Below are 20915 nucleotides of genomic sequence, written 5' to 3'. Positions count from 1 at the left end.
AATAGCATAGCAAGCCCTCTCTACCCAAGCTTCCCCCATTAGCTCTCATTTGTTTTCCTGAAGGACTCCCAGCCCTTGCTGTATCCAGTCAGTCCAGGTGGCACAGCCTGAAAAACTGTGGAGCTGGCTGGTCCCCTGGGGTTCCCTGTGCTCAGTGATATTAATGGTGTGGCCCCCTTTCTCCTGCCCACAGATCCTCCATGTGAATCAATCCCATGATGCAACATGCCTCCCCAGCCCCAGCTCTGACGATGATGGCCACGCAGAATGTCCCTCCCCCACCCTACCAGGACAGCCCGCAGGTGAGTGCATGAGGGGAGCTGCCTTGCAGGTCTGAGGAAGAACAGGTGAGGGAGTATGGGGGCCCTTAGAATGTAACTGCAGATTGGACTTCCTGGCCAAGGCTGGGATATCCAAGGGGTGGATGGATAGGGCTAGGCCTCCCTCAGCTGTATCCTGACAACTCTCTGGGCTGCCCCCTGTAAGGCCTTTACTGGAGAATGCCCAAAACACAGACTTCTGAAAGAAGGCATTGCATATAACAACACATCAGGTTCAGATCCTACTTGCTTGGCTGACTGTGACACTATACCTAGGACCTAAGGACTAGGACCGTAGCATGTGCTAGGGCCATAGCACATGTGCCTAAAGCATATAGTCCTCTTCCCCATCCTCTCCCTTGCTTCACAGTCACAGACATTGGACAGCCAAAACCCTGTGACATGATCAAGGGATAATCCCCACTCAGGTACAAGGTGTAAATAGAATTTGCCTTTGAGTGTTGTGGGAAATGTCCTACGTAGGGGTTCCTTAGTTCCAGACCTTCATATTCTCTGGTCACTAGAGTCCTTCTGTCCAGCACTTCTCTGCCTGCCTTCTGGAAGAATCTTCATTCTCTTCAGGATTCTGCCCACCTTAAACCCAGAAACCCTCTGGCCCCAGTTTCTGTCCATCAGCTCAGACATGGCAGCCCCCAAGTTCTTTTGAGACTCTGGTGCTGATTGTAACTCCTACAGAAAGCCCCATCACCTCATAGGTAGAGTCTCCTCACTGCTATCTTATTGTCCCTTTTCTCTGTCTGGAAACTTGGCCCAGCTTTTGTAGATGGGGGTCCTGCAATCCTTGAGACCGATCACTCCTAGTCTTTGCTTCCCCCTATGCACCTTCCATCCATGGCTGGTTCTTTTGAGACTCAAAGGCTGTTCTTTCACAGAAGACTCCATTCTATGACCTTTAACTTCATACTCTCCTCTTTTCTCTATCCTAGCCTCTCAAGTCAATATTAATTCAACAATTATTTGTTGAGTATCCATAATGTGAAATGCACTCAGCTAGAACATTCATTCTTTCATTCAACAAATGTGTAGTGCATGCCTACTATGTGCCAGTGGGAGATCATTCTCACTGTTCTTCAGCAGCCTCCTTTGCCCTCCCCCTATTGTCCCTCTCTCATTAGCATTTCAAACACAGCCTTCATCACAGGGAAGATCTGAGCATCTTGAAAAGGATATTCAAGATGCAGACCCAGGGTGGGGGCTTTTGCTCATGTTTGGTGCTCTGCCCAGACGCTCCCAGCCTGGTGTGAGCACTCTGGCGTGAGTATGTAGTAGCTGCTCTGTACATTTTTGTTATTCCTCCCCTACCCAATCCCCTCACCACACCCCACCCCCTGTGAAATTTCCAGATGATGGGGTTGTTTGGTCACTTGTCAGTATCTGGCATGCAACCACCATTAACTCCTTTGCCCCTGAAAGTGTGAAAGCACTGGTAACTCATAACCTTTGAGTCCATGCCCTTCTCCCAACCCCATCCCCACATATCTGCTTGTCCAGTGCAACATGCTCCTTCCTCAGCTCTGCTCAAGATCACCTTGAATTCAGTGACCCCTCTGCCCCTGTCAGTAACTCTCTGATGACCACAGTACTGGATTCAGCATTTCCACAGCTCCTCTCTGTGAAAGCTTCCCACCATCCTCAGTATGGTAGGGCCTTTCTCTCATAGTCCCAGACTCCAGATATGAAGTACAGAGGCAGCCTAGGGAAAATTGAAAAAGAAAGAGAGGAACCTAGGGACCGTAACTGGGGGAGAAGAGTCCTTCCTACTCAGTAGACGCAGACCCATCTCTCATCTGCTCAGCCAGTGTTGGGGACCCGTGAGGTATTGATGAAGAAGCAGGAACTTTGGCTCCATTTCTTTTGTAACCGGATCCACCTCTCCAAGCTCCACAGTAGGTATGAGGAACAGAGATGGGGAGATTTTCTATACTGAGCAGGTGGTGGGTGCAAAGGTCCACATCCCCATACCTCAGCCCAGTGATAGATTAGGTTAGGGCCAAGAGGTCAGAGAATGCCACAGTGACACAGCTGGCAGCTGCTACTTCCCTCTTTGCCTCCCTCCCATCGCCTGTTTTGCCTGCCTGGCAGCTGGGAGAAGTTTTGGTTTGGGAAGATTAACAGGAGAGGTGCAGTAGGGGCCTGTGCTGCCCATGAATACTGGAGGGGTATAGTTAAGTAGAGGAGCCTAATGTAATGCTCAGCATACGACTCGTTTAACAAATTCCAGTTGGTGCTCAGCCCCACTCACCCAAGCCACCTCTAGCCCTTTGGGGAAGAGAAGGAGGCTTCAGCTCCCCATCAAGGACCTCAAAGCAGAAACTGGATTCAAGGACTGTTCCATGGCTCCCTGCTCTGAGGACACATCAGGACTTCACCATTGAAAATATTCATGTTTGCAATAAAGGAATATTTACCCTAGGAAAGGCACACATCTGCTTATACTCCCAGAGGTCTAGGAATGACAAGAAGCCTTAGTGTCCACAGTGAAGGCCAAGGTCTTAGGGTCTTCATGGCCCTGGGTAGGTTGCTAGATTATAAGTCAATTGCCATTGGTCTTTCTTGAGCTGAACTGGTCCCCAAGAAACTGATCAGGGTAGGAGGATAAAAATAAAGTATTAGGGGCAGAGAGGCAGTGGGTGGGATGGAGGAGATGGTGGAGTCACCAGAGTAGACTTCTGACCCATGGGGGGTGGGGGTAAGGGGAAGCTGTTCTCTCCAGAGAATGCTGGACTTTGAGTCCAATTGCCCTGACTTTTGAGGGCCCTTCTTCTCATTCTGTAGGCCTTCTAAGAATGACTCCCTCATAGGAATGACCCTTCAGTATATGCCTGGTCACTTGAATTTTGTTGTAGGACCTTGCCCTGGTCCTCCTGCCTCCTTTTCTTTATTCTTTCAAGAGGCTGGCCCCAGCCTCTCAGGGGAAAGCTCTGTTCCATTTCCTTCATGATGTTCATTATCCTAGAGAAGCAGCAGCTCTCCATCACTCAGTGTCTTCAGGAAAGCAGCGCCTAATAGGAACATGGCTCTGGCAACAGGGGAATCACTTCTTAAAAGAGGATCTCAAGTTAGTACTTCCTGAATAAGACTATCCCCTCTTCATTCCTTCAGATCTAATGTCATTGCTTTTGAACCCTATGCGTCTTGGTTCCCCAAATCCAAGATAGCTGAGCACATCTCTATATACCTTCTCAGAAACCCAGTTTCTGCCACAGGCAAGAAATGGACAGTCCTTGACATGAAGCCCCCAAAATGAATAGGAAGAGAGAAGCACAGCCCTTCCTCTGAGACCTACACAGTCATTTTAATAATGTTCCCGTAGTGCTAAGGGCTAGCAATACTGAGCATAATCTATTCAAATGCACAGGAGAATCTCACTTTGGAAAATTAGGAATCTGCATTAAAAAAATTCCCAAGCCCCGGACCTTCTTTATAATAAATTAGAATTTTTTTTTTCCAAAGGAAATTCTTAACTTGGCAATTTCATTTTTGAAGTTTAGGGAATAAAGTTATTAAAAATGAGGTAGGCTTTTTTTTCTTCTCATTTTAGTAAAAAGGACTTAATGGTTATGGCCACATGCTATTTGGGCACAAGCCAAATGGTATGATGGCCAAAGAGCTTCTAGCCCCTCCGATCTGTTTCAGTCCATCCTGGGGAAATTCCGTGATTACTTGTAAGGATGTCACTGTGTTTATTATGCACTGAAGACTGACTAAGTTTACAAAGTACTTAAGTAAGAACCCATTGGAACCCTCCATACAGCCTACTTCTTCCTCCTGATGGGATCCTATTAAATTCTCTCCCATCAGAATAGCAGTGTCCTCTACTGTCTAATGACACTGGAGGCTATGTTACCAATATTTCAATACTGGCAGGGTCACCCACAGTAGACAGGTTTCAGCAAAATTTCCAGACAAAGGCAATCTAGGAAGAAAGCCCTGGCAATCTACTTCTGCAAATTAGCCGTTCTTGCAATCTCTCTCCACCTCTGAAGTGTCATTCAGTTCTTCCATTTCCTGTAACATTCCATACACAGCAACATCCACCAAGCAAGTTCTTTCTTCTGTAGTTCCAGCAACAATGCCAGCAAAATCATTTTGATTTATTAGTGAAGGAACGGCTCTTCCACCTTCACCTTACCCACACAAAAAATCTCCTACTGTCGCACCCCCAAGCCTGCTCAATCATAGACACATACCTACCATTCCAAAAATTATCTTCGTCCTTAGTTTATAAGCAAGAAAAATACGTTATTTGGTCTATTTGCATGTGTATTCAATATGTTGTATTCTTCGGTCTGCATGTCCCCATCAGGTCAGACCACAGGACTATTTGACTTAAAAGCAGAAATCCTAGTGAGTCTTAGTCTGACTCACTAGGCATAGCCCCTTATGAACTTGGACACTCAAGTAATAGTTTACAGTCAGAACAAACTAATATGTAGGTAGGTAGGTGCTTCCATAGTGTGATTCAATGAGACTCATCGAGTAGACTTACTACCTTGGGTGACATCCAGAGGGTTTTGCCACCTCACCAAGGATGCTGCCTCATTATTGACCAGAAGGAGGCAAAGCAGGCAAAGTCAGAACTCTTACTTGGAGACCAGTTTGGTGAGCTCACTGCACAAGGAAATCAAGTGTTTGCTTGGGACCCTGTGTCAAATGTTGTTTCTCACAATTCATCCAGGACCCTGGGAGACTGCATTTTGAGGTCTGGGTCAAGTTGTTTTTATCTCACCTCCGCTTGCAAGGAAAATTCTAGAGTCAGGGCCAGCCTCATCAGGAGGATGGTCCAGTGTCTATTGCCCCTTCTTTCCCTCCCTGTCCTAACACCATCCCCATTTCAAGCAGGGCCCAGGGGGCAGGCATCCTGGGGAAGCTAGATGGGCTTTGATCAGTCATTAGGATCCCCATGCTGGTTTCATTAACTGAAGGAAGAAGGGGGTGGCTGGGCCCCTGGCTGTGAATGGCCTCCATCCAGGCCAGCAGCTGTGCTGGGCAGAAGCAGGTTCAGATGTTTTCACACTTGCTTTGCATTCTTCTCATCTCTTTAAGGGCCCTCTGCTCAGCTGCCTGTGAAACACATTCACTTTGCAGCAATAGAGTTAATTCAGCAGATTTGAAAGTCTCCCTAAGCCTTTTCTAAGGCTGTGATTGACAGCTCCCTGTGCCCCTGGGGGCAATGCCCCAGGGACCATATGGGAAACCTACCTTCTTTTGCTTTAACTCATCAAAATGAACTCTCCTTTTTTTTTTTTTTTTTATGTTATGTTGGGCCTTTCTTCTCTTTGTGAACAGTGACCTCTCTCCTTGCCCTGCTTGGGCCACCCATGTCTTTAAACTGGACATATCCCTGAACTCCAAACTCACTCATGGCCTGGACTCTTCATTGTGTAAAAGGCCAAAACACCCTGGAGGTCCCATCAGGAGGACTTTATGCCCCATTTAGCAGACAGATGGGTAGCAAAATGCCTTTCAAGTTGCAAAGGAGCCCTCCCTCCAATGGTCCCATCTAGGCTTTTTATATGATGAATTTACTACCTCAATTCTGATTTTTACCAAACACAGAGATTATATTGCCTATTCTCCACATCTCCTGGCATCCTTTAGGAATGCAAAACTAGTTAATGGCCTGAGAATACAAAGCCTAAAATAAATCCAGGAACAAGTAATCGAAGTCAGGCCATGGTGCTAGTGAACATTTTAACCAGTTTACCTCCCTTTACTGCCCCAAGGTCTGCTTGTGGCCTAGCAAGAGTTGGCGATGGATGTTGTTGTTGTTGTTGTTATGTGTTGTCAAGTCAGACCCGACTCATAGCGACCCCTCCTTGGGTTTCCGAGGCAGTAGCACTACGGAAGTAGATTGCCCCATCTTCAAGTGGGTACCAAACCAAAAACCAAACTCACTGCTGTTGACCCGGCTCTGACTCATAGCGACCCCTCCTTGGGTTTCCAAGGTGTTATCACTACGGAAGTAGATTGCCTAACCTTCCTTCCAAGGAGTGGCTGGTGGGTTTGAAGTGCTAGCCTTCTGGTTAGCAGTCAAATGCCTTAGGCACTATGCTACCAGAGCTCCCAGATGAGTGGGTAAGGACTGACGAATTTGTATTGTTCTTGGAGTTTCATGTTCTGGAGGAAGAGGAGGAGTGGGATGACCCAGTGTAGTAGAAGTTCAGGAATCTATCTCCCCTGCTGATGAATTATACAAATCTAGACAGTTGCAGAACTATTTCTTCAGTCACTCTTTCAGTAAACATTGAGTGCTTTCTGTGGCATTTTCAGACTTCATGCTATGTACTTAAAAAAAAAAAATTGCCGCCAAGTTAATTCCATCTCATGGTTACAGAGTAGAACTGCTCCACTGGGTTTTCAATGCCTGTGGCCTAAGGAGCTTGACTACTAACCAAAAGGTTGGCAGTTCAAACCCACCAGCTGCTCCTCGGAAGGAAGATGAGACAATCTACTTCGATAAAAATTTACTGCCTCGGAAACCCAATGGGGGGGTCACTAGGAGTCGGAATCAATTGGATGGCAGTGAGTTTGGTTTGGTTGTGTGTGTGTGTGTGGTCTCTCAGAAGCAGATTGCCAGGCCTTTTTTCTGAGGTAGCTCTGAGTGGATTGAAACCACCAACCTTTTGGTTAGTAGCCGAGGATTTAACTCTTTGTGCCATCCAGAGACTCCTTGTGCTATGTACTCCAAAATCCAAAACCAAACTCACTGCCATCAAGTAATTCCAACTCACAGCAAACCCTGTTGGGTTTCTAAGGCTGTAAATCTTTACAGAAGCAGACCACCTCATCTTTCTTCCACAGAGCAGCTGATGGTATGCTACGTACTAGGGGTACAAAATTGACAGACTTCCTGCCCTAATGGAGCTTACAGTTCATTTGGGGCCTTAGTTTCTGCATTTGTAAAGTGGGAATAACTGCTGCCCTCCCTGTCTCACAGGATAGGTTGAGGCACAAATGAGAGAGTGGGCATAAGAAGCAGAGCTGTTTTGGGGCCCTGTTCACCTGTTTACCCCTGATATTGATTTTCACTCTTATCTTCTATACATCCCCAGCCACCAAAACCAAGATTGAATTGAACTTTAATTACTTGACTTTTCATTAAGAACACTATAGACATATTAGATATGTTTTTCCTGCTGCAAACACCCCTTACAAACACTGTGAAATTCTAGCATGCCCCCCTAATCTCTGGTTTGGGACTATCAGAAAAATTAGGTGATGTCCAGAGAGGATGGAAAAGACAAAGAGCAGACAATTCCCAGGGAGTGCACAGTTGCAAACTTAAAGACTTGGATAGAAGTCTACAGCCTTCCTCTTATTAGCCATAGGTCAGTAAACACTCCAGGAAAACAGGCAGGGCCAGTGAATGTTTTACAAATCACATTTCTTAAACCCCTGCCTACAAGCCCTTTTAAAATGAATCAATTAATTAAACCACCCATTTTACATCATTAAGTAATTTTACTATGGTTGGCTTTATCCTGTAAGCCCTGGTCCAGAGCATAGGTGACCTAGTCCTGCTGTTCCAGGAAGCCTCTTGGAGTGGATTTGGACTGACCGGTCTTTGCTGCCAGACCTTCCTCTCTCTGGAACAGCTAAGATGGGGGATATTTTGAGGTGCCCTCTTTGACCTCTCCCCTTTTTGAATCCTTGATTCCTTTGGCATATGATTTCCTTCTTCACTCATTTGGTCAGTTATTATGTCTGTTAAATTTAACAGACATCTGGGAGCCTGCCATGACCAGGGCACAGTGATGGGAGCCAGGAACACAGGCTCTGCCAATGGGCTCTCCATCTGCTCACCAAGATGAAAAAATTAGGGCCCTGAAGTGTTATAGGTGTTGTAGTTAAACCAAAAACCAAACCCACTGCCGTCTAGTCAATTCCTACTCAAAGTGACCTCCACTGGGTTTCTGAAGTAGTAAATCTTTACAAAAGTAGATTGCCCTGCTTTCCTTCCTCAGAGTAGCTGGTGGGTTTGAACCACCAACCTTCTAATTAGCAGTCAAATGCCTTAGGCACTGTGCCATAGGGCATGTATTAATAAGGAAGGGGTCCCTTCTACCTGGTATATAGATTCTAGAGAGGTGATGCTCTAGCTGAGTCTTGACACATGGTGGGAATGGAGGCAAGGAACATTTCCTACTGAGGTGTGGCATGAAGCAAAGGCATAATGATGTAAACCCATGAGCATGCTCAGGCAATTCTTAGCAGCAGGGTTTGAGCAGGGTTCAGGGTAAGGTGAGGGGTACTGCGCAGAAGACAAGATGGGTCAGCAAGCAGGCAGGCCTAGGCCTGGAGCCCCACCTCCCCTTGGCTGTGCCCCCTGATGCCTCTTACCTGTGCAGGCCAAAACCACATAAATGGCTTCAAGCCCTGACCTCTTCCTAGGACCTTGGATTCTCTCCTGGTTGCCAGGAAACCAGATCCCCTACACCCTGCATGCTCTGGTACTGGATGGAGTGCCAGCTTTCCCGACAAGCTTAGCCTAGCCACTGGAGCCTTAATGGCCGGCCCCTAGTGGGCCAGGCCAGGCACAGTCCCGGGTTTTCTCTGTGACCTGGAGGGGCAGGCACTGGGCATGGTCAGCTCTCACCTGTCCATGCCAGGTGCAGGACTCAGCAGAGGGGGTATCTTCTTAGAAAGAGTATCTGTGCCAAGAGTTGAGGAGGTACAGACTTAGCTTGTCCAGGGTTTGCAGAAAGGGACCCTTTGAGAGATATGTGGGTACACTAGCCACAAAGAATAGGGCTCTATGTGGGGGAGCAGTGGGTTTGGGACCTCTGGGGCAGGGGTAGAGATGGGCCATGGGGTTTGGAGTCCAAGGGGAAGGGTAGCAAAAGAAAGCACTGAATGAATTTTATATTAAAAATGCTTGGAAACCAAAATTTACAAAGTATCCACTGTGTGCTATGCCCTCACATTCATGGTCTCAGGGTAGCCCTGGGAGAGATACCTTTTCACCGATAGCTACCATTTTAGTGTAGCTGGTTTTTGCTGATAGGGGAATTGAAGCTCAGAGAAATGGAGCCATTCATCCAAGGTGAAGTAGCATAGTGGTTGGTAACGTCTGCTTCTGCTATATCACAGACCCCTTTCCCTGCACCTGAGCCCATGCATGCCTCATGCCTCTGAGTGCTTACAGGATGGGTTCCTTCAGCAGGGGCAGTCCACACAAAAGAAACATACGAAACCAACTCTGTGTGTGGGCTACAGATTGTGTGGATTATATTAATGTTAATTACCCACCAGCCACTCCTTGGAAAGAAGGTTGGGCAATCTATTTCCTTAGTGATACTGTCTCGGAAACCCAAGGATGGGTTGCTGAGTCAAGGCCGACTCAATGGCGCATAACAACAACAACAACCATACATTGGAGGAGCCCTGGTGGTGCAGTGGTTAAAGCATTTGTCTGCTAACAAAAAGGTTGACAGTTTAAACCCACTGGCCGCTCCTCTAGAGAGGATGAGACAGTCTGCTTCCATAAAGATTTACAGCCTTGGAAACTCTTTGGGGCAGTTCTATTCTGTCTGATAGGGTCGCTATGATACGGAATTGACTCAATGGCAGTGTGTGGGTTTACCCTATATTGGCAAGGAGTCCTGGTGGCACAGTAGTTAAGCACTAGCTGGGGCTGGGGGGTGGGTGGCATTGATGGCTCAGCAGTAGAATCCTTGCCTCCCATGCTAGAGACCAGGTTTGAGTCTAGCCCTGAGCACAGCCACCACTCATCTGTCATTGAAGGCTTATATGTTGTTCTGATGCTAAATAGGTTTCATAAGAGCTTCCAGACTAAGATAGATTAGAAAGAAGGGCCTGGTGATCTACTTCCAAAAAATCAGCAAATGAAAACTCTGTGGATCACAATGGTCTGATGTGCAGTGATCATGGGAATGGCACAGGACAAGGCAATGTTTCATTCCATTTTGTATGGTGTCATCATGAGTTGGGGGCCAACTCAACAGCTAGCAACAACTACATATTGAATATCCATTAAGTGCCAACTGCTTTGCATACATTATCTCATTGAATTCTCATAATCCTTTCCCTTAGGTGTTATTCTTCTCATTTTATAGATGAGGACCTTGGGTCAGAAAGGTTGAGTAACTTCCCAAGTTGCATAGGCAGAGGGTTGAATCCAATGTAGGTGCTCATCTTGCTGCACCATGCTATGCCCCATTATCTCCTGCTCCAAGCTGGAGGTGACAAGGACTCAAGACTTCTCTATTGTGGCCTGAGGCAATCAGGATCAAGAAAGTAAAACTAGAGGACTTCCGGTAAGATGGAGGAATAGGCAAACAAGCAACACAGACCCTCTTCAACAAAGAAAAGAAAAACCAATTTACAGAGATACAGAATATAATCCTAGAGCCCTGAACTTTGAAAGGAACTATGCAGAAGTGGGTCAGGCACCAACTAGTGGAAAAACCTGAACGCAAACAGTGAGTACAGAGACGGTCAGAGCTGCAGACTGTCAGCTACCCTGACAGGACCAAGACCCTGAATATTTCCAAGTGGTGCTGGGACCTGAGAATTGACCTAAAAATCAGCCCTGGTCACCAAGGGCTACAGGGACGACTGCACTGGTGGCCTATGACTAGGAAGGGAAACAGCAAGGAGGGAGACAGCCTGAGCTGTGGACTTTCTACTGTCCAGAGGGTGCAGCCATTTTGATTGTTTACATGTGGCAGCCCTTTTAGATATTTAAAGTGACTAAGGGCACAGCCATTTTGTATCTTTACAAGTAGCAACCATTTTGGATTTTAAAGTGATAACATTCTCATTCAGATTCCAAGGACCTAAGAATAGGCTCTGTTTGACAAGGTTGGCAGTGATGTACAAGAGGCTGACAACAGGAAAGGAGACAGGTGGTGAGTGTATAAGTGCTGTCAACTAGTCGATAGAGGAGTACAGCACAGTACCCTGCTTTCATAGATAACATACAAACAAAACAAAGGAAATGAAAATCATGGGCAAGTCACTCCAACATACAATCACCAATTAAATATAAACACAAAAACCTCACAATGCCTCAGAGACAACAGAGCATCACAGTCCACACAAAGAGGCAAGATAAAGCAGGAGAAACAAGGGACCAGGATACAGACCCGAAACACATCCCTGAGGAAGACACAGCATTGGAACTTCCTGATAAGGAATTCAAAAGAATTATATCTAGGTATCTTCAATGAATTGAGAGACAGATCAAGGAAAACACAGAGAAAACCCTAGAACAATTTCTAAAGACAATACAAGAGTAAAATGACAAAATAAATGAAAAATTAGAAATGATACAAAATCCACACACAGACATTCAGAGATTAACACTAAATTTTCAGAAATAGATAAGAGATTGAATAGGCAGAGGAGCAGAATTGAATCAATACAAGACAGAATTAGGGAAACTGAAGGCAAATACCTAAATACTTCTTTGGAAACAAATCAATCAGAAAAAAGATCAAAACAAAATGAAGAAAGCCTAAGGTTCATGTGGGATACCATCAAAAGGAATAGCCTACTTGTCACTGGAATTCCAAAACAGGAAGAGAAAAATAAAACCACTGAGAAAATTGTCCAAGATTTGTTGGAAGAGAATTTTCCTGGTATGATGAAAGATGAGAATATATCCATTCAGGAAGTCCAACAAACCCCAAACAGGATAGACCCCAAAAGAAAATCACCAAGACATATCATCATCAAACTCACTAAAACCAAAGACAAAGAAAGAATCATGAGAGCAGGAAAAACGAAAAGTTACCTACAAGGGACAACCAATAAGACTAAGCTTGGATTCTCAGCAGAAACCATGCAGGTGAAAAGACAATGGAATGGTATATATAAAACCCTGAAAGAGAAAAATTTTCAACCAAGAATTATGTACCCAGCAAAATTTTCCCTCAAATATGATGGTGAAATTAGGACATTTTCAGATAAGCAGAAATTAAGGGAATTTGGTAAAACCAGACCAACCTTACAAGAGATGCTAAAGGGAGTCCTTTGGACAGAGAAGCAACAACAGCCAACAACAACTGACCATTAACACACATGATAATATAGCCCAGAAACCAACCCAGCTATGGAAGTATCCAAAGTAAATAAGATTGTAAACAGGGAACCAGAGACATCAATTGACAAATGAGGACAACTACAAACCAAAAAGAGGGAAAAAACTGTGTTATTACATAACTTCTAGATGGTAGGGAAGTCAAAACAACTACAGGATAGAACGGACTCTTCTAAACTTGGGAAGAAAACTATAAATCACAGGGTAACCTCAAAGAAAAATGATAAACCTTCACATCAAAAAAGAGGACCAGCATAAATATTCAGCAAATACTGAAAAAATAGCAATGATGGAAGTGATAACACAATTCATAAACAAAACAAACTCAGCATAGAAATTTTTTTGGACCAAGGAATTGGCCCCCCTGAAAAAGCACATAACAAAAATGACAGCAACAAATTCATATTTGCTGATAATTACATATCTGTCAAGGGACTTATCTCTAAGATTTATAGAAAACTCCAATGCCTCAACACCAAAAGAATTAACAATCTAATTGAAAAACGGGCAGAAGACATGAATAGACACTTCACCAAGGAGGATATTCAGGTGGCCAGCTAATACATGAAGAGATGTTCACAATCATTGGTCATCAGAGAGATGTAAATCAAAACAACAATGAGATACCGTGTCACCCCAGCACTGATGGCAAAGTTCAACAAGACAGAAAATAACAAATGCTGGCAGGCATGTGGAGAGATTGGGACTCTCATACATTGCTAGTGGGACTGTGAAGGGATACAACTACTGTGGAAAGCAATATGGCGATTTCTTAGAAAGCTGGAATTGGAGATACCATTTGACCCAGCAATCCTGTTACTAGGTGTATATAGAGAGGTGAGAGCCAGGATAGGACAGATATATGCACACTCATGTTCATCACAGCACTATTTACAATAGCAAAAAGATGGAAACAACCGACATGCCTATCAACGGAAGAGTGGATGACCAGACTATGGTACATACACATAATGGAATGCTATGCAGCACTAAAGAATAATGTAGAGTCTGCAAAACACCACATAATATGATGCCATGAACTTGGATGACATTATGTTGAGTGAAATAAGTCAATCATAGAAGGACAAATACAGTATTAGTTCATTGTTGTGGAGCGTCAAGGAAAGGTTTATATATGGAGGGAAACTTTCTTTGTTGGTTGACAGGGGTGGGAAGGGAGGGGAGGGGAGGGAACACTGCAAAAAAATAAAAAGCATTGACCCATGTCACTTTAGTTTTGTGTATTTCACTATAGATTAATTATTCAATAAAATGCATTAAAAATAAAAAGAAAGAAAGTAAATCTGAAGCCAAAAGGGGTTCAGGCAATTCTTATGCTCAGGCAATGAGAAGGCCAACCCACTCCATGTCCGTAATTCCTAAATTCTATGAGGTAATTTTGTATACTCTGTCAGACACAGGCTACAACAATAAGCAGGAAAAACAGGGTCCTTGCCCTGGAGGATCTTACAGTCTAATGGAAAAGAGATATCAGTAAGTAGACAAGTCTACACAGTATGATATGGGCAGATATTGAACAGATGAATCTCACCCTGAGCCAGATGTTCTGCCAGCACGTGCTGAAGAAGACATGAAACCTCACAACAGTGATGGAAGGTAGGAAGCACCACTCCTATTTTCCACATGAGGAAACTGAAGTCCAAAAAGGTAAACTACATGTCCAAGGTTACCCAGCCAGTAAATGGCAAAGGATGAATTCAAGTTCTAGTAATGCCTATACCTCTGCTCTGTCACCATGCCTGCTGCCTCCCATGAGATGGGAGGAAGACTTTGGTATTATCTCCCATCTTCAACCACCTACTTCCACCTCCCATGAGAAACAGAGAGGAACACTGAATGGCCACTGGCAGCAGCCACTGGTGGACCATGATTTGGAGCCCAGAACACTGAAGGTTTGAAGCCCCATGTGGTCAAGTTTATCTTGTTTTAGGTCTCAGGGCCCCTCCACAGCCTCCAGGGGAAGTTAACACAAGTGAGCCATCTTTCTTCAGTTAATAAACCACGCATGCCTTCCTACTTGGGTTCTGCATGGAAGATCTGTTTCTGGCACAATCAGTGTTTGGGGAATTGACTTGAATTTGTATGTGAGAGGTTTGTTAGTGGACAGGAGAAGCTGGAGCCAGCAGTGAGGATGGGGTAAACAAGATAGAGACCCAAGAGCATGTGCTGGGAAGTGCAGCGTCATTCTAACTTGGGCCCCTCTTCCTCTCCTGCCCCCTTTTTCACTCATGAAAAGAAAAACATTCCCGTTCTCATCTTCAAAGAAAACTAATTAAATACACTAATTTACTTAGTATGATTTGTCAGAAAGCCCTGGGTTTTTGCCCCAAACTTCACATAAACTAGTTGTGATTGCTAGCAGTTCCTTTCTCTCTGTGATTTGTCTTCTCATCTGTAAAGTTGGAGTAATACTCATCTACTACTCAAGATCATTGTTAGTACAACAGGAATGTAAAAAAATGCTCTGCAAACATGAAAGCCAATAGAAATATTTTATTAGCTCCTTAGAATGTAATGTGCCACACTTTTCCCATGATAACATTTTCCAAAAAGAGATGCAGATTTGGGAAAGGGTGATGCCTAACAGAAGACATGCATTCATGGGGCATTTTGGGTACCAGAGAATAACTGTAGTAGGCAGTTGGGTGTCAGGGAATAACAGTAGATACTTCCCAAGCCTATTGTAATAACAACATGGTGTCTAACATCCTCTAACTTCACAAGGGAGAAGGAGAATCAAGATCAACAGCACAAGTCTGATTCCTATGAGGTGGAGAGCAGACACTCTCCAAACTTTTTACCAATTGTGATACTAGTTGTCCCTCCCACAGCACTCTCTAATTTTCTGCTGGGTTCGATAATTCATTGCAATCGCCACACAAAACTCACAGACCACACTCACAGTTATGGGGTTTATTAGGGAAGTAGCAGGTTATAATTCAGGATCAAAAATGACTCAGGATACACTTCTTGGGTCTGAACATCGTGACCATTCCCTCAGGCAGTCAGAGAAAGGGAATTATACAGAAGAATAACCTGGGATCTTGTTAAAATGTAGATTATTCAGCATATCTGGGGTGGAAAGGCAAATTCTCAGTAGGGGGTAGAATCACGACTGCACCGGTCACTACTGGTAAGTGCCTGGGGGCACCCCACTCTGCCAGTAAGCTTTGGCTCTAAGACACTTAGCTCTCCAGTTCTGTGGATTGTATGTCAGGAAGCCTAGCTCCTCCAAGTTCCCAGATGCACCCTACTCCACCAGCAAACCTCCTGCCCAAAGGCTATCAGCTTTCTCTCTGTGGGCCATGAAGCCCACTGCACCACTCTTGCCAGTCTCCTGGTTCTGCTGTGTCTGTTGCTGATAGTTCTCGACCGCTGCTCTCACTGTCTCCAGTGTTACAACTCTGTCTGTCTGTTCAGTCTAGAAGGTTCTCAGTGCAGGAGTCCCAGGTCTAAAGGATGTGTTCTACTCCTAACACTTCTTTCTTGGTGGTGGTGAGGACCCCCCCTCCCCCACCGCCCCGTGTGCCTCTGGGATGGCACAATTTAAGCCTGGCAGGATGGCAAAACTGACCAATCCTCTATTTAGGGGGTTCCCTTCACCTTATTTGCGTGATTCCACCTCCACAAGGATGCCATGCACCTTATTTACATTATTAGCAAGCTACCCACTCCCCTTGGTGGGCCACAACCACCTCATTTGCATAGTCCCACCCAATCATTTGGTGGAAGTTACAAGACCATGGCAAGAAAGGCCATATAAAAGTGATCCATTGCACTGCACCCTCTCACATCACATAGTGGAGTATCTCCTTCCATTTTCCTGGTGAGACTAGACAGTCAGAGTGGCTAGGTCTCTCAACCCCTCCAGATTTTGTGTCCCCACCTACACACACCATACAACCTCCAACTCGACTCCATTTTAGGCTGGTGGGTGGATGGGCAGGACCTTTATCTTAATGTGTCACAAACCAAGAATCTGGGCAGGGTTCCCTTAGCTCCAAGTTCAAGGCATGGCTAGTTCCAGCTAGCGGATGGAGGGAAAGCTACTGCTTATTGTGCTTATAACATTTATGGGAGTGCAGAGTCTTTAGTCCCAAGGAGGGACCCTTTGGCTGAGAGAGATAGGAACCATTGAACCCTAGGTAGGTGCTGGGCACATCTTCACAGTTCAGAGAGGTAGGACTTCCCATTCGAATGAAAAGGAAATGATGTAATATTCATTAGTCTTTTCTTGTTCTCTTGATTGATCCTCATGACCTGCGTAGTGAGAATTAGCCCTGCATCTCACAAATAAGGAAAGCAAGGGTCAAAGAGGTCAGGAAACATGCCCCTAAAATGTAGCTAGTAAGTGGCAAAGGAGCACCACAGCCAAGCTCTCACACCACTATTCTCTTCTGTTTCCACTTGCTGAGTTTTTTCTGATCTCCCAGACAGTTTGCAAGATATTGTTCAACTTTTCTGCTCTTCCTTCTGTGCCTCCATTTCCCCTTGTTGGAAAGGGACAACTTTCTATGCTCCTGTTAATGACATACCCACTCCCCCACCTCCGTCCTCTGTGACCTGCTAGGCAGGGTTTCTAGGATGCTCTGTGCTGTCCTTGGGGGAAGGCTCAGAGTCTGGAGTGACCAGTTTGGGGACCAGCTGTGAACAAACCAAGTGGTCTTGGGAAGTGTGTAAGGCTAGTTTCTTCATGTGCCAGACAGAGGAGAGCAGAAGAAAAGTAACCTGAAGGGAAGCTCAAAATGAGCTGTGAGCTGGTAACTATTAAACACCATCTCTCTCGGGGCAGGAGGGCCCTAACTTAAAGGATTTGCTGATTCCCATGGTGTGAATGCTCCCGCCATGGCCAATTTCCAGCTACCAATGTGATATCAACCAGCTTAAATTTCCTGTAGATTTACCAGTCCCACCCAGTTATTTGGCGGAAGTTACAAGACTGTGGCAAGAAAGGCCATATAAAGGTGATCCAGTACAGTGCACGCAGTCACATCATACAGTGATGTGACATCTGCTGACGCTTAGCAATCATGCTCTCGTCCACCCAGCTCTCCCCACTCCTACCCTTTAGGCTGTGCTGCACAATAATCCCCCTTCCTCCCAAAAGCTTACTCAAGTCACCCCAGCCTTTACCCCTAGATGCTGCTGCAGCTCCCTTTAGGCTCCAGTTGTAGGGAAATGGAGGTTTCTGGCTAGAAAACAAGTCTATTTAGAAATAAACAGTCGTTTCCAAACCTGATGGAAATGCAGAGTTTGCTGAATTGGCTCCCAGGAGCTATATAAATTTGAGTCATTGTTCTCCAAAGACCAGCTCTGCTCCCTTCTCCTCCCTCTCAGCTGGGGCCTCTTGGGATGCTGAAGTGACTGCTTTTGATTTACATTTTTATTCCATGCTTTCCTGTTTAGCCCAGCAGGGCTTTTCCCCTCACCAGTCCCCAAAGTCCTGATTGGAAAGGGGGAGGTGGAAGGAAAAGGGAGCCCCTCCCCTCATCTCAGTCTATCCTAGAAGATCATCTTAATGGAAGCCCCTGTGGGTTCCTTCAAGGACACTGGAAAATTCACCTTTAGTAGGCACAACAGAGCATTCCAGCCCACCCTGTATTTCACACATGAAACCACCTAAGCAGACCTAGTTGTGCCTTATTTTATAAAAGAAATGCATTTCTAACACCTGTATCCACCACCCCTCCACCTGTGAAGGACTTGAGAATTTTCAAACACGTGCACTTACTATATATCATCTAATCTGAGCCTGTCATTGAAAAAACCACCACCCACTGCCATCAAGTCAGATCCGGCTCATAAAGACCCCTCCTTGGGTTGCTGAGGCAGTATCACTGCAGAAGTAGATTGCCCAACCTGCCTTCCGAGGAGTGGCTGGTGGTTTGAACTGCCAGTCTTCTTGTTAGCAGTCAAATGCCTTAGGCACTACACCACCAGAGCTCCTTGTCGTTGAAAGAGACTTTAAAAAAAAAAAACAAAAAAACTGCTGTCCAGTCCATTTCAACTAATAGCAACCCCTCCTTGGGTTTCTGAAGTGATATCTCTACAGAAGTATATTGTCCAATCTTCCTTCCAAAGAGTGGCTGGCTGGTGGGTTTCAGACGTCACCTAATGCAGCCACCCAGCTAAAGTGTCAGTCTTTTTCACAGGGTTCCAGCTGATCAATCAATCTCTACTTAACCTGCAGTGGTAGGAATCCCATTACCCCATGGAGGCAGCCCATTCCTTGAATAAATAGCTCTGAGTCTTGGGAAGTTACAGTGAAACCTGTGAGAGCCAGGAACTCCACAGGACTGCATTGTTTTTCCTGGATTCCCAAGTGTGGTCGTTATGATTATGTGTCAACTTGGCTGAGCCTGGTTGAGTGGCTGGGCAGCTGGTGGTAGTTGTTCCCCGTGATGAGACTGGCAATCATCTCCATGGTGGGATCTACCACAAGCAGCTGAGTAGCTGCCTTTGGGATGTGGTCTGCTTCCTGAATATAAGGAGAAGCCTTGGGAATGGTCTCTAGCCTATGGCATTCTTGGACCCTGCATATAGCCGTGCTGTTGTTCAGCAGCCTGCCATGCTCTGCCAACCTTGGGACTTACGATGGACTTAAATTAATGACCTGCCGTTTGGTTTGGTAACATCGGGACTGTGCCTTTTTACTTCTCAATCTTGGGCTTCTCAGTCTCAGCAGCAAGCAGAGCTGTCCGAATGAAGAAATGCCTCTAACTCCAGTGGGCTGGGAGCAGGAGGCAGAGCTGGATCCCAGATTGAGGGGCTTTCACCCAGCCCCTAGAGTCTGGCACTTTGAACTTGGACTTAAAGCCTCAATATTGTGAGAGAATAAACTCCTGTTTGTTAAGGCTATCCCATTTGTGGTATATTCTTGTCAGAGTGTCACTGGGTAACCAAACACCAAGTTTTCTGCCTTTGATATGGTGTATGTAGTCTTACCACTTTTCTATCATTCATTTTCATGGAAAATATTTACACTTTCCTTCTTTGACAGGTTGCTGCCTTACAGTTTCCAGCTTTCACAGGTTGTGTTAATCCCACATTTATCTCCTTGTTCTAGATTCAATACATTGTTGTAGTTTGATCCTTTGAGGTCACACAAAACATAAATTTGACCTAATCGAATTCCTCTTTCAGATATTCAAAGGAGAAATCCCCATGTTCTTCTGCCCACTCCCCTCAAGTCTTATTTATACCTTCCTAGTTCCTTCAAATATTCCTCATATGGCATACTGCAGCACCCCTTCACCATCCTGGTCCATTCTCTGAATATACTTTCATACACTTGTTTATTCTGAGTAAGACAGGACTAGGGAGCTCGGTGGTATAGTGCCTAAGGCATTTGACTGCTAACCAGAAGTTTGGTGGTTCAAACCCACCAGCCACTCCACAGAAGGAAGACTGGGCAATCTACTTCTGCAATGATTTACTACCTTGGAAACCCAAAAGGGGTCACTATGAATTGGAATCAACTCTGTGACAGTGAGTTTTTTTGGAGTACGGGACTGGAAATTTCCTTATTCTAAGACCTCTTGTTTTTTCTGTTAGTTGCCATAGTCAATTCCAATTCAAGGCAATGCCATGTGTGCAGAATAGAACAGCTTCATAGGGTTTTCAATACATCTTCAGATAGCATTAGGTTATGTATTGGGTATTTTCTTTTTTACAAACCCATCTTACTTTTGACATAGTGTACCAATTATCAGCTGAAACACTGCTGCTAAGCCACATCTCCTGTTCTGCACTTATACTATTGATGTTTGGGGTCTAAATGTTAGAGTGTAAAAATTCAACTTATGGACTTCCAGTAAGATAGAGGAATAGGCAGACAAGCAACACAGACCCTCTTCAACAAAGAAAAGAAATACCAATTGGCAGAGATTCAGAAAATAATCCTGGAGGCCTGAGCTTTGAAAGGAACTATACAGAAGTGGATTAGGCACTAACTAGTGGAAAAACCTGAACGAAAACAGTGAGTACAGAGACAGTTGGAACTGCAGACTGTCAGCTACTCTGACGGAACCAACGGCCTGAATGTTTCCAAGTGATGTTGGGACCTGAGAATTGACCTAAAGATCAGCCCTGGTCACCAAGGACTACAGGGACAACTGCACTGGTGGCCTATGACTAGGAAGTGAAACAGCAAGGAGGGAGACAACCTGAGCTGTTGACTTTCCGCTGTCCAGAGGGGGCAGCCATTTTGATTGCCTACATACAGCTGCCATTTGGATATTTATAGTGACCAAGGGTGCAGCCATTTTGAATGTTTATAAGCAGGGGCCATTTTGGATATTTAAAGTGACCAAGGACACAGCCATTTTGAATCTTTATAAGTGGCAACCATTTTGGATTTTAAAGTGATAGCATTCTCATTTGGATTCCAGGGACCTAAGAATAGGCTCTGTTTGCCAAGGTTGGCAGTGATGTACAAGAGGCTGACAACAGGAAAGGAGACAGGTGGTGAGTCTATAAGTGCTGCC

General features: G+C 45.1%; 1 protein-coding gene across 1 annotated transcript in view; it reads left to right on the top strand.

Moving 5' to 3' along the window:
• The first annotated feature begins 215 nt into the window (after positions 1 to 215).
• Positions 216 to 20915, top strand: part of PKNOX2 (PBX/knotted 1 homeobox 2) — a 118084-nt gene continuing 97384 nt past the window's right edge. The window contains exon 1 of the mRNA XM_007952105.2: positions 216 to 302. Within this exon, the coding sequence (XP_007950296.1) occupies positions 216 to 302 (87 nt within the window). The remainder of the gene's footprint in view (positions 303 to 20915) is intronic.

This window comes from Orycteropus afer, unplaced genomic scaffold (assembly GCF_000298275.1).
Source record: "Orycteropus afer afer isolate SDZICR_OR568_19922 unplaced genomic scaffold, OryAfe1.0 scaffold00325, whole genome shotgun sequence".
Lineage (NCBI taxonomy): Eukaryota > Metazoa > Chordata > Mammalia > Tubulidentata > Orycteropodidae > Orycteropus > Orycteropus afer.
Note: the sequence above shows the minus strand (reverse complement) of the source record. Positions and strands in the feature narration are given on the sequence as shown.